We start from the raw sequence: 13,773 nt of genomic DNA on the forward strand, positions 1-13,773 counted from the left end.
CCGGTTGACCTTTAACTTCGTGGAACGAAGGTCAAGGTTGCCAACACGTGGTACTGGAGCACGGATAATGCGTACGTCAATAATGAATCTACTTTGCGATTGATTTATTGATTTTAGGAGTATTGGAACAGGAGGGCATCTTACGTAGGGTTTAGCAGGTGTTGCGTTTAACGATAACCATTCCTTACAATTTATGGGGGATACTGCACACTTTTCGCTGCACACCGAAAAGTATGCGTGTAAATTAAGTGTGAAAACTTTCACTTTCATCACCTCCCTCAAAGAGTCTTTGACACCATAAATTTAATTGATTGCTGTATAGTGTGGTCAGTAGAAATGCATTGTTCTTCTTGTGCAGAATATGCCATTGGTTTTATTATCAACTGAGAGACAAGATGAAGGACTGAAAGAACATCCGACAGAATATGGCTTGCACAGTCGCGTTCTTCCAAGGCAAAGTTTGAAGAGTGAGAAATTTGTCTGATGCCGTGCAGTTTTAAAGAATCAGTTCATATGCCAAGACCAGAGGGAATATTTGTGAAGTATTATAACAGACATGGCACTTCGAAGGAGAGACATTTTTAGAATAACCATGCCAACTGTCATCTGTCCAATGAAACCGAGTCAAAATAATTTTGTTCCTTTTTCAAACAAAGTTTTGATTGGACATCCTTGGGTGTGGGTTGATTTTGGGGTGAGAGGATACAGAAAAGCTGCCACTTCGCCTACAGAACATAGGAAGCGAGCCATCCTATTGGTGCAAATGTATCGGTGTCCATTTGAAGAAGCGAATGCATTCCTGGCCAAAAATCATTCAGTTGCCGCAATGCGGCAGTCGAAATTCAACAGCATGATAGAACTATTCAGCAAGAACAATATAACCTTGAAGGAAATTTACAGATACCCAGGTGTTTTCAGAAGAAACTATGACACTATCAGTAGCCGCTTTGAACAACTACAGAAGATGGGAGTTTACAACATCAAGCTGGCATACGTGAATGCTTCTAAAACTGTTTTCGAAAGGAGGCTTGCCTTGCAACACAGAGAAAAACTAGCACGAGATGTTTACCAGGATGTCCCCACGATGTTGATGGCTTGTCTTGGTATCTCACGACAGGAAGTGACAGCTCTCATTGAGAGGAACGCCGTCCTGAAAGAGTCAAAACTGTCAACACTGAAAATGAAATTAGAGCTGCTTGTTGCTCAAGGGGTCACGATGAATGCAATTTTGGAGAAAACCTGGATTCTGACATTGCCCATTGAGCAGCTGGAATCTCGTGCTAGGATGCTGCGAAGAAATAGCATCACATTTAAAAAATGTTCAGCTAAAACTTTTTTTAACTTGTTGAAATGCCCTAATGATTCTTTGGAACAAACTGTGGAAAATGTGAAATCTGAACTTCAGGTTTTGGGATCTTGTGATACCAAGGAAGAATTCTTGTGCAAGTCTCTTCACTGTGACATCACTCATATTGATATTTTAAAAAGATCTTACTCCAGAATTCTGAATGTGAGGGCAACCAAACTCCACGCGACCTTGACATTTCTGGAAAGCTGTTCTGTATCGCGTGAGGATATTATTCAACATGGAAGACTGTTCTCTTTCAGTACTGAGACAATCGAGAACAGGCATAGGGAACTGACAGAACTTGGATGTCATAAAGTGACAGCCAAACTCTTGGCTCTCGATGGCAGAGATTATAGGAAACTTGTTGACAGGTTAAAAAGTCAGATTATATAAGTTATACATGAATGTACAAAAGTTGTTTTTCTGTTACTTTATAAAATATACTGCTTTCTTAGCTCTCTTGTACGAAGTACAGGCATACTTTATGTTGTACCCTGGCCTGAGTGTCGGCGTCCAATTACTGAGAAAGCTATGTTCAACAAAATGTTGGAGGTAGTATCTCAAAAAGCACTGCATTTATTGAGCTCATTGTTTGCACACATGTGGAGCAAAATAACAAAAAGGGGAAATTCCATTGTTGACATGGTGTGCGCATATTAAGTACCATAAATTACCAAATTCCTGACTTAGTGTTTTGTGTGTTAGAATCAAAGTTAAACAAAATGTTAGGGGTGGTGTCTCAAAAAATACAGCATGCATTGATCTGATTTATTTATTTATTTGATTAGTGTTTTACACCGTACTCAAGAATATTTCACTTATACGACAAAGGGCAGCATTATGGGGAAACCCACGGCCATCTGCAGGTTGCTGGCAGACCTTCCCATGTACGGCTGGAGAGGAAGCCAGCATAAGCTGGACTTGAACTCACAGCGACCGCATTGGTGAGAAACTCCTGGGTCATTACGCTGGGCTAGCGCTCTAACCAACTGAGCCACGGAGGCCCCATTTCAATTTTATGACAGCAGCCCCGTATTGATCTGAAGTGTTACATGCATATAAAGCACAATGACACAAGGGAGATGTTCCATCGCTGATGCTGTGTGAGCATATTAATTACCATAAATTACCAAGTTCATAATTTCAGTACTTCATGTATTGAGCTGAAGTTTTACATACATATAAAGCACAATGCCACAAGGGAGATGTTCCATCGCTGATGCTGTGTGAGCATATTAATTACCATAAATTACCAAGTTCATAATTTCAGTACTTCATGTATTGAGCTGAAGTTTTACATACATATAAAGCACAATGCCACAAGGGAGATGTTCCATCGCTGATGCTGTGTGAGCATATTAATTACCATAAATTACCAAGTTCATATTTTCAGTACTTCATGTATTGAGCTGAAGTGTTACATACATATAAAGCACAATGCCACAAGGGAGATGTTCCATCGCTGATGCTGTGTGAGCATATTAATTACCATAAATTACCAAGTTCATAATTTCAGTACTTCATGTATTGAGCTGAAGTGTTACATACATATAAAGCACAATGCCACAAGGGAGATGTTCCATCGCTGATGCTGTGTGAGCATATTAATTACCATAAATTACCAAGTTCATAATTTCAGTACTTCATGTATTGAGCTGAAGTGTTACATACATATAAAGCACAATGCCACAAGGGAGATGTTCCATCGCTGATGCTGTGTGAGCATATTAATTACCATAAATTACCAAGTTCATAATTTCAGTACTTCATGTATTGAGCTGAAGTTTTACATACATATAAAGCACAATGCCACAAGGGAGATGTTCCATTGCTGATGCTGTGTGAGCATATTAATTACCATAAATTACCAAGTTCATAATTTCGGTACTCTATGTATTGAGCTGAAGTTTTACATTCTCCTACAGGCTCCTTGCTACCAAATCTGTGTTATGTCTAGTAGCCTTGCTACCAAATCTAAGTTATGACTGGTAGCCTTGACACCAAATCTAAGTTATGACTGGTAGCCTTGCTACCAAATCTAAGTTATGACTGGTAGCCTTGACACCAAATCTAAGTTATGACTGGTAGCCTTGACACCAAATCTAAGTTATGACTGGTAGCCTTGCTATCAAATCTGAGGTATGACTGGTAGCCTTGACACCAAATCTAAGTTATGACTGGTAGCCTTGACACCAAATCTAAGATATGACTGGTAGCCTTGACACCAAATCTAAGTTATGACTGGTAGCCTTGACACCAAATCTAAGTTATGTCTAGTAGCCTTGCTACCAAATCTAAGTTATGACTGGTAGCCTTGACACCAAATCTAAGTTATGACTGGTAGCCTTGACACCAAATCTAAGGTATGTCTAGTAGGCTTAAGTTGTATGACTATTTGACCAAATGTCAGGGTTTAATTTTGGTGGCAGCCAGCTTTGTTTGATTTGAGTATGAAGAGAAACGTGCTACTAGCAATAGATCAATTTTATTATAATATTTCTGATTGTCAGATAGCCTGGGGTTATGCAGGAAGTCTGGGGTTATGCAGGAAGTCTGGGGTTATGCAGTAACTCAGTGAATAGCGAAAATGATCTTCAGATTGGTATACACAATTTGGAACTGTCTGTAACTCAAGTTCAAACCGGAAGATTGTTTAATGTAATCATGTATGTGGGAGGTCAGACTCATGGGTAGTGGGCATCTGTTCAGGTACCACGGGTAGGGGGCATCTGTTCAGGTAGCATGGGTGGGGGGCATCTGTTCAGGTACCATGGGTGGAGGACATCTGTTCAGGTACCATGGGTGGAGAACATCTGTTCAGGTACCATGGGTGGAGGACATCTGTTCAGGTACTATGGGTAGGAGGCATCTGTTCAGGTACCATGGGTTGGGGGGCATCTGTTCAGGTACTATGGATGGAGGACATCTGTTCAGGTACCATGGGTTGGGGGGGCATCTGTTCAGGTACCATGGGTGGAGGACATCTGTTCAGGTACTATGAGAGGAGGGCATCTGTTCAGGTACCATGGGTGGAGAGCATCTGTTCAGGTACCATGGATGGAGGACATCTGTTCAGGTACCATGGGTGGAGAGCATCTGTTCAGGTACCATGGATGGAGGGCATCTGTTCAGGTACCATGGGTGGAGGACATCTGTTCAGGTACCATGGGTTGGGGGGCATCTGTTCAGGTACCATGGATGGAGGACATCTGTTCAGGTACCATGGGTTGGGGGGCATCTGTTCAAGTAGCATGGATGGAGGACATCTGTTCAGGTACCATGGGTGGAGGACATCTGTTCAGGTACCATGGGTAGGAGGCATCTGTTCAGGTACCATGGGTTAGGGGGCATCTGTTCAGGTACCATGGATGGAGGACATCTGTTCAGGTACCATGGGAGGAGGGCATCTGTTCAGGTACCATGGGTGGAGAGCATCTGTTCAGGTACCATGGGTGGAGGACATCTGTTCAGGTACCATAAGAAGGAGGCATCTGTTCAGGTACCATGGGTTGGGGGGCATCTGTTCAGGTACCATGGGTGGAGGACATCTGTTCAGGTACCATGGGTTGGGGGGCATCAGTTCAGGTACCATGGGTGGAGGACATCTGTTCAGGTACCATGGGTGGAGGACATCTGTTCAGGTACCATGGGTGGAGAGCATCTGTTCAGGTACCATGGATGGAGGACATCTGTTCAGGTACCATGGGTGGAGGACATCTGTTCAGGTACCATGGGTGGAAGACATCTGTTCAGGTACCATGGGTGGAGGACATATGTTCAGGTACCATAAGAAGGAGGCATCTGTTCAGGTACCATGGATGAAGGACATCTGTTCAGGTACCATGGATGGAAAACATCTGTTCAGGTAGCATGGGTTGGGAGGCATCTGTTCAGGTATCATGGATGGAGAACATCCGTTCAGGTACCATTGGAAGGAGGCATCTGTTCAGGTACCATGGATGGAGAACATCTGTTCAGGTAGCATGGGTTGGGAGGCATCTGTTCAGGTATCATGGATGGAGAACATTCGTTCAGGTACCATTGGAAGGAGGCATCTGTTCAGGTACCAAGGATGGAGAACATCTGTTCAGGTACCATGGATGGAGGACATCTGTTCAGGTACCATGGGTGGAGGACATCTGTTCAGGTACCATGGATGGAGGGCATCTGTTCAGGTACCATGGGTGGAGGACATATGTTCAGGTACCATAAGAAGTAGGCATCTGTTCAGGTACCATGGGAGGAGGGCATCTGTTCAGGTACCATGGATGGAGAGCATCTGTTCAGGTACCATGGATGAAGGACATCTGTTCAGGTACCATGGATGGAGAACATCTGTTCAGGTAGCATGGGTTGGGAGGCATCTGTTCAGGTATCATGGATGGAAACATCCGTTCAGGTACCATGGATGAAGGACATCTGTTCAGGTACCATGGATGGAGAACATCTGTTCAGGTAGCATGGGTTGGGAGGCATCTGTTCAGGTATCATGGATGGAGAACATCCGTTCAGGTACCATTGGAAGGAGGCATCTGTTCAGGTACCATGGATGGAGAACATCTGTTCAGGTACCATGGATGGAGGACATCTGTTCAGGTACCATGGGTGGAGGACATCTGTTCAGGTACCATGGATGGAGGACATCTGTTCAGGTACCATGGGAGGAGGGCATCTGTTCAGGTACCATGGGTGGAGAGCATCTGTTCAGGTACCATGGGTGGAGGACATCTGTTCAGGTACCATAAGAAGGAGGCATCTGTTCAGGTACCATGGGTTGGGGGGCATCTGTTCAGGTACCATGGGTGGAGGACATCTGTTCAGGTACCATGGGTTGGGGGGCATCAGTTCAGGTACCATGGGTGGAGGACATCTGTTCAGGTACCATGGGTGGAGGACATCTGTTCAGGTAGCATGGGTTGGGAGGCATCTGTTCAGTTACCATGGGAAGGAGGCATCTGTTCAGGTACCATGGGAAGGAGGCATCTGTTCAGGTACCAGACCAACCGTTTAACATAAACTGGATCCTCGTACATCATCATCTGGCTCCCAGTCACAGTGAGCTCAAGTTCAAATTATTGTCCACCTTGTTTCTATTTGTAAAACTGCAACCGCTTGGGTAGTGTAATGGTTAGGGTATCTGCCTTCAAAAAGAAAACAAAAAACAAACAAGCACATTTGTAATGATAATGTTTTCTACCACACTACAGAACCTGTACCTACAGGAGCTCTCAGTAACATTGGTCTCTCAACACACGCATCTATGAGCAGAAAGCCCCCGTGCATGGAACTGTGTCTAAGTCACTTGAAGCATGGTTTACAGATATACAGATGGAACAGGGCAGATCTCAGGGAAGCAACAGCACCTGACCAGTTTGCCCGCCCCTAAATGTACTGTTAAATATTCAACTCTTTCTACTTCTAAAGCACTTTATTCAATGGAATTTATTCAGAGAATTATGATGAAAATGATGCTGAAAATGATTTGTCACTAAAGATGCAAGCTTCATAAAACACTGCACATTATTTCTCTACACCTGATAGTTCTTTCTTAATCTTGCAACATAAGGGCTGCAGAGGCTGTTTAAAAGGTTGAAGAGTTCGGGTAAATCTGGAGCCAAGGTGATAAGTGTTGGATTTGAACACAACCCCAACGGTCAAAATATTGTTCTTGTTAAGACGTTTGGTCAGTGAGGCTGGCTGTCAATTGATTTCGTATGTAAATCTGTACTCGCAATTTTTTCACTTACGTAAGGGGATTATGGGTGGAGGTACGCTAAATGACCTCAAGTTTTGCACCTGAGTTACTGTTGTTTACTTTCACACGATCCGAGTTGGTGGCAAGAGGACAGAAGAGAGCGATTAGTGTTAGTCACTTCACACCGCTATCAGGTGAACGGTTATCTGCTTAGAGCCCTCATTATGCAACGAATATATGTACTAATGCATTTTACCAATTTATTGTGTCCGTCTACACGCACATTGTGTTTCTTTACACTCGGAACCGTTTCATTGCAGGAGTTTCTTTTCCCACCCTTGCATATCGAGAACCTCCATTAAACACAGAAAACGAACTCCACGCGAGGTTTCCGAAAACTACCACGATTTACTTTACCTCAGTAGCACTCTGCTAGTCCAGCATGTGCCATGATTTCGTGTATATAGTTGTGCCCAAACGTGATTTACGTGTTGACAGCGCCAGATCAGATTATTGTTCTGCCTTTTGCCTGCAAAAACCGCATGGCCGATGGGCTGACACGTGGAAATTTCGAGTCCTTTGATTGTAAGTTGCTTGTATCTAAATATAGATAAAACCAATCAGTATGACTAAAATTTTCTGCGGGGACTCGAAGTATTAATGTTTACGAAATATGGGCGGAAGTTGACAGTCGTTCGAATTACGCCAGAATGAACATGAAATGTTCAGCTGCAGAGGTGCAAACGCACGTGTGTGGGTGTCGTTTTGATCGGAATTTGATATCTTTATTTCGCCTGCTGATAGGCCTAGTTTGCAAGTATGGATTCGCGGTGTGCTAAATTCTGCTACAGCTTTGTCTGCAGCTTAAAAACGGATATTTGACATGACACTCGACAAGCTTAATGTGACGTGGGAAATAAACGGAACACACGCACAACTTGTGGTGGCGAGAGTAGTTGGGAATGTACGTTTGGTTCCGTTTTGGGGAGGCGGTTTTTGTGGTTTTGGGGAGGTGTTTTTTTTGTGATGTGGTGGTGACGTCACACCCTTCCACACTTCGCTGGGGCAGTTGGGTTGGTTTTTTCCACGCCGCGGGGCCTATGTGTATAGACTAGCGTGTAGTAGACTAGCGTATAGTATAACAGTATATGAAAAAAAGTATAAAAAAACTTCTTTACTGGATCATATGCAATAAGACATGCTGCATTTCATTGCTGAAAATTACTATTCACAGCTGAGCTGTTTACTGTTATGTAAGCACTTGTGACAAATGTGTTTTCCATCACCTGTAGATGGTGTGTCGCAGCTCGAAAAGAGCTCCCTGGCGCCAAAACGGACCAATGGGTGAGCCGGATTTGCCCCAAAACTACCCAATGGGGGGCCCGCAAAACGGACCTATCCGTGGAGAGACGGGGAAAAATGAACCCAGCCCAAAGGGCTGGTAGGTGTGACGTCACCCCTTCGATGGGGAGTTTGGTGGGTTTTTTCCACGACGCGGGGCATATGTGTGTATACTAGCATTAAGTATTGACGCGCCGGCTGGCTGGCTGGTAACAATGTATACAATGTATACAAGGCGCAGCCGATCAAAAACCACGTGTCCAAACAAAAAACCACGTGTCAAAACAAAGCACAGCTGACAACATTGTTGGCCTGACTGCGGATCGGCTGGCGGGTAGGATCGCTCAGTGTGTCTTTGCAACACTGTTCGCCCAGGGAGGCTCACTGCTGCAGGCAGAGGGTCGGTGTTATGAACCGTAGAGCCTGTCGGTGGGATTTTTTTTTTTTTGGTGGGGGTGATCTGCCTGTCTGTCTACCTGCTGGTTGTGGTAGGGATGGATGGATCGACACCACACCCAAACATGCACGTACACTGGAGACTCTACTATACTCTACTCTACTATATACTATATACAGGCGGTGTAGTGGAATAGAGTACAGTAGAGTATAGGGGAAAAAAAAAGAGAAAAAACTTGCATCAGAAAATCTCGAAGCTTATAAACTTGGAGGAGATCAATGTAATGGTATTTCGCACATATTTTCAGCATCTATATTTTCACCAACATCCACATATTTTAGCAAGATATGTAACAGCCATTTCTTAAACGGTTAAATTCAATTATTCTTTATCCACTAATCTTAACACACATATATACAAGACAACCAAATGACCATCAAGGAGAAAACAACTACCAGGTTATATTAAAAAAATTCTTTTTTCAATGTTTTATTCTTTTCTATCAAAAATCTGAAATACGAAAGGATATACCGAAACATACTAATATCTTCAACAGAAACTTGCAGTACTTGCTATGGGGAACCTAACAGAGCCCATACGTGTAAATGATAAATACATGATATTGAAAATAAATGATAAATGGGTGCACTGAACAGCTAATTTGACTTTGAAAAGACCGGTCAAAGCAGGTGTCAAAATGTCTGGCTCTATTAGTAGAGATGTGCTTTCCAAAACATGAGGCAAAAATGGAATTAAATGCTCACAGCAAGGCCATCTAAAATACAACAATGGTTTTCCAACACAAATGCAAATGTTCTGTATTTTCACCAACATCCACATATTTTAGCAAGATATGTAACAGCCATTTCTTAAACGGTTAAATTCAATTATTCTTTATCCACTAATCTTAACACACATATGTACAAGACAACCAAATGACCATCAAGGAGAAAACAACTACCAGGTTATATTAAAAAAATTCTTTTTTCAATGTTTTATTCTTTTCTATCAAAAATCTGAAATACGAAAGGATATACCGAAACATACTAATATCTTCAACAGAAACTTGCAGTACTTGCTATGGGGAACCTAACAGAGCCCATACGTGTAAATGATAAATACATGATATTGAAAATAAATGATAAATGGGTGCACTGAACAGCTAATTTGACTTTGAAAAGACCGGTCAAAGCAGGTGTCAAAATGTCTGGCTCTATTAGTAGAGATGTGCTTTCCAAAACATGAGGCAAAAATGGAATTAAATGCTCACAGCAAGGCCATCTAAAATACAACAATGGTTTTCCAACACAAATGCAAATGTTCTGTATTTTCACCAACATCCACATATTTTAGCAAGATATGTAACAGCCATTTCTTAAACGGTTAAATTCAATTATTCTTTATCCACTAATCTTAACACACATATGTACAAGACAACCAAATGACCATCAAGGAGAAAACAGCTACCAGGTTATATTAAAAAAATTCTTTTTTCAATGTTTTATTCTTTTCTATCAAAAATCTGAAATACGAAAGGATATACCGAAACATACTAATATCTTCAACAGAAACTTGCAGTACTTGCTATGGGGAACCTAACAGAGCCCATACGTGTAAATGATAAATACATGATATTGAAAATAAATGATAAATGGGTGCACTGAACAGCTAATTTGACTTTGAAAAGACCGGTCAAAGCAGGTGTCAAAATGTCTGGCTCTATTAGTAGAGATGTGCTTTCCAAAACATGAGGCAAAAATGGAATTAAATGCTCACAGCAAGGCCATCTAAAATACAACAATGGTTTTCCAACACAAATGCAAATGTTCTGTATTTTCACCAACATCCACATATTTTAGCAAGATATGTAACAGCCATTTCTTAAACGGTTAAATTCAATTATTCTTTATCCACTAATCTTAACACACATATGTACAAGACAACCAAATGACCATCAAGGAGAAAACAACTACCAGGTTATATTAAAAAAATTCTTTTTTCAATGTTTTATTCTTTTCTATCAAAAATCTGAAATACGAAAGGATATACCGAAACATACTAATATCTTCAACAGAAACTTGCAGTACTTGCTATGGGGAACCTAACAGAGCCCATACGTGTAAATGATAAATACATGATATTGAAAATAAATGATAAATGGGTGCACTGAACAGCTAATTTGACTTTGAAAAGACCGGTCAAAGCAGGTGTCAAAATGTCTGGCTCTATTAGTAGAGATGTGCTTTCCAAAACATGAGGCAAAAATGGAATTAAATGCTCACAGCAAGGCCATCTAAAATACAACAATGGTTTTCCAACACAAATGCAAATGTTCTGTATTTTCACCAACATCCACATATTTTAGCAAGATATGTAACAGCCATTTCTTAAACGGTTAAATTCAATTATTGTTTATCCACTAATCTTAACACACATATGTACAAGACAACCAAATGACCATCAAGGAGAAAACAGCTACCAGGTTATATTAAAAAAATTCTTTTTTCAATGTTTTATTCTTTTCTATCAAAAATCTGAAATACGAAAGGATATAACGAAACATACTAATATCTTCAACAGAAACTTGCAGTACTTGCTATGGGGAACCTAACAGAGCCCATACGTGTAAATGATAAATACATGATATTGAAAATAAATGATAAATGGGTGCACTGAACAGCTAATTTGACTTTGAAAAGACTGGTCAAAGCAGGTGTCAAAATGTCTGGCTCTATTAGTAGAGATGTGCTTTCCAAAACATGAGGCAAAAATGGAATTAAATGCTCACAGCAAGGCCATCTAAAATACAACAATGGTTTTCCAACACAAATGCAAATGTTCTGTATTTTCACCAACATCCACATATTTTAGCAAGATATGTAACAGCCATTTCTTAAACGGTTAAATTCAATTATTCTTTATCCACTAATCTTAACACACATATATACAAGACAACCAAATGACCATCAAGGAGAAAACAACTACCAGGTTATATTAAAAAAATTCTTTTTTCAATGTTTTATTCTTTTCTATCAAAAATCTGAAATACGAAAGGATATACCGAAACATACTAATATCTTCAACAGAAACTTGCAGTACTTGCTATGGGGAACCTAACAGAGCCCATACGTGTAAATGATAAATACATGATATTGAAAATAAATGATAAATGGGTGCACTGAACAGCTAATTTGACTTTGAAAAGACCGGTCAAAGCAGGTGTCAAAATGTCTGGCTCTATTAGTAGAGATGTGTTTTCCAAAACATGAGGCAAAAATGGAATTAAATGCTCACAGCAAGGCCATCTAAAATACAACAATGGTTTTCCAACACAAATGCAAATGTTCTGTATTTTCACCAACATCCACATATTTTAGCAAGATATGTAACAGCCACTTCTTAAACGGTTAAATTCAATTATTCTTTATCCACTAATCTTAACACACATATATACAAGACAACCAAATGACCATGAAGGAGAAAACAACTACCAGGTTATATTAAAAAAATTCTTTTTTCAATGTTTTATTCTTTTCTATCAAAAATCTGAAATACGAAAGGATATACCGAAACATACTAATATCTTCAACAGAAACTTGCAGTACTTGCTATGGGGAACCTAACAGAGCCCATACGTGTAAATGATAAATACATGATGTTGAAAATAAATGATAAATGGATGCACTGAACAGCTAATTTGACTTTGAAAAGACCGGTCAAAGCAGGTGTCAAAATGTCTGGCTCTATTAGTAGAGATGTGTTTTCCAAAACATGAGGCAAAAATGGAATTAAATGCTCACAGCAAGGCCATCTAAAATACAACAATGGTTTTCCAACACAAATGCAAATGTTCTGTATTTTCACCAACATCCACATATTTTAGCAAGATATGTAACAGCCATTTCTTAAACGGTTAAATTCAATTATTCTTTATCCACTAATCTTAACACACATATGTACAAGACAACCAAATGACCATGAAGGAGAAAACAACTACCAGGTTATATTAAAAAAATTCTTTTTTCAATGTTTTATTCTTTTCTATCAAAAATCTGAAATACGAAAGGATATACCGAAACATACTAATATCTTCAACAGAAACTTGCAGTACTTGCTATGGGGAACCTAACAGAGCCCATACGTGTAAATGATAAATACATGATATTGAAAATAAATGATAAATGGGTGCACTGAACAGCTAATTTGACTTTGAAAAGACCGGTCAAAGCAGGTGTCAAAATGTCTGGCTCTATTAGTAGAGATGTGCTTTCCAAAACATGAGGCAAAAATGGAATTAAATGCTCACAGCAAGGCCATCTAAAATACAACAATGGTTTTCCAACACAAATGCAAATGTTCTGTATTTTCACCAACATCCACATATTTTAGCAAGATATGTAACAGCCATTTCTTAAACGGTTAAATTCAATTATTCTTTATCCACTAATCTTAACACACATATATACAAGACAACCAAATGACCATCAAGGAGAAAACAACTACCAGGTTATATTAAAAAAATTCTTTTTTCAATGTTTTATTCTTTTCTATCAAAAATCTGAAATACGAAAGGATATACCGAAACATACTAATATCTTCAACAGAAACTTGCAGTACTTGCTATGGGGAACCTAACAGAGCCCATACGTGTAAATGATAAATACATGATATTGAAAATAAATGATAAATGGGTGCACTGAACAGCTAATTTGACTTTGAAAAGACCGGTCAAAGCAGGTGTCAAAATGTCTGGCTCTATTAGTAGAGATGTGCTTTCCAAAACATGAGGCAAAAATGGAATTAAATGCTCACAGCAAGGCCATCTAAAATACAACAATGGTTTTCCAACACAAATGCAAATGTTCTGTATTTTCACCAACATCCACATATTTTAGCAAGATATGTAACAGCCATTTCTTAAACGGTTAAATTCAATTATTCTTTATCCACTAATCTTAACACACATATATACAAGACAACCAAATGACCATC

The 13,773-nt window shown here is 40.0% G+C and overlaps 1 protein-coding gene across 1 annotated transcript; it reads left to right on the top strand.

Annotated features, from left to right (window-relative positions):
* The first annotated feature begins 41 nt into the window (after positions 1–41).
* LOC135464109 (transcription termination factor, mitochondrial-like) lies at positions 42–1,968 on the top strand. Its single transcript, XM_064741599.1, has 2 exons — positions 42–71; positions 359–1,968. Exon 2 carries the CDS (start codon positions 557–559, stop codon positions 1,739–1,741), a length of 1,185 nt encoding a protein of 394 aa, XP_064597669.1. The 5' UTR covers positions 42–71; positions 359–556; the 3' UTR covers positions 1,742–1,968.
* The last annotated feature ends 11,805 nt before the right edge of the window (positions 1,969–13,773 follow it).

This window comes from Liolophura sinensis, chromosome 3 (genome assembly GCF_032854445.1).
Source record: "Liolophura sinensis isolate JHLJ2023 chromosome 3, CUHK_Ljap_v2, whole genome shotgun sequence".
Taxonomy (NCBI): domain Eukaryota; kingdom Metazoa; phylum Mollusca; class Polyplacophora; order Chitonida; family Chitonidae; genus Liolophura; species Liolophura sinensis.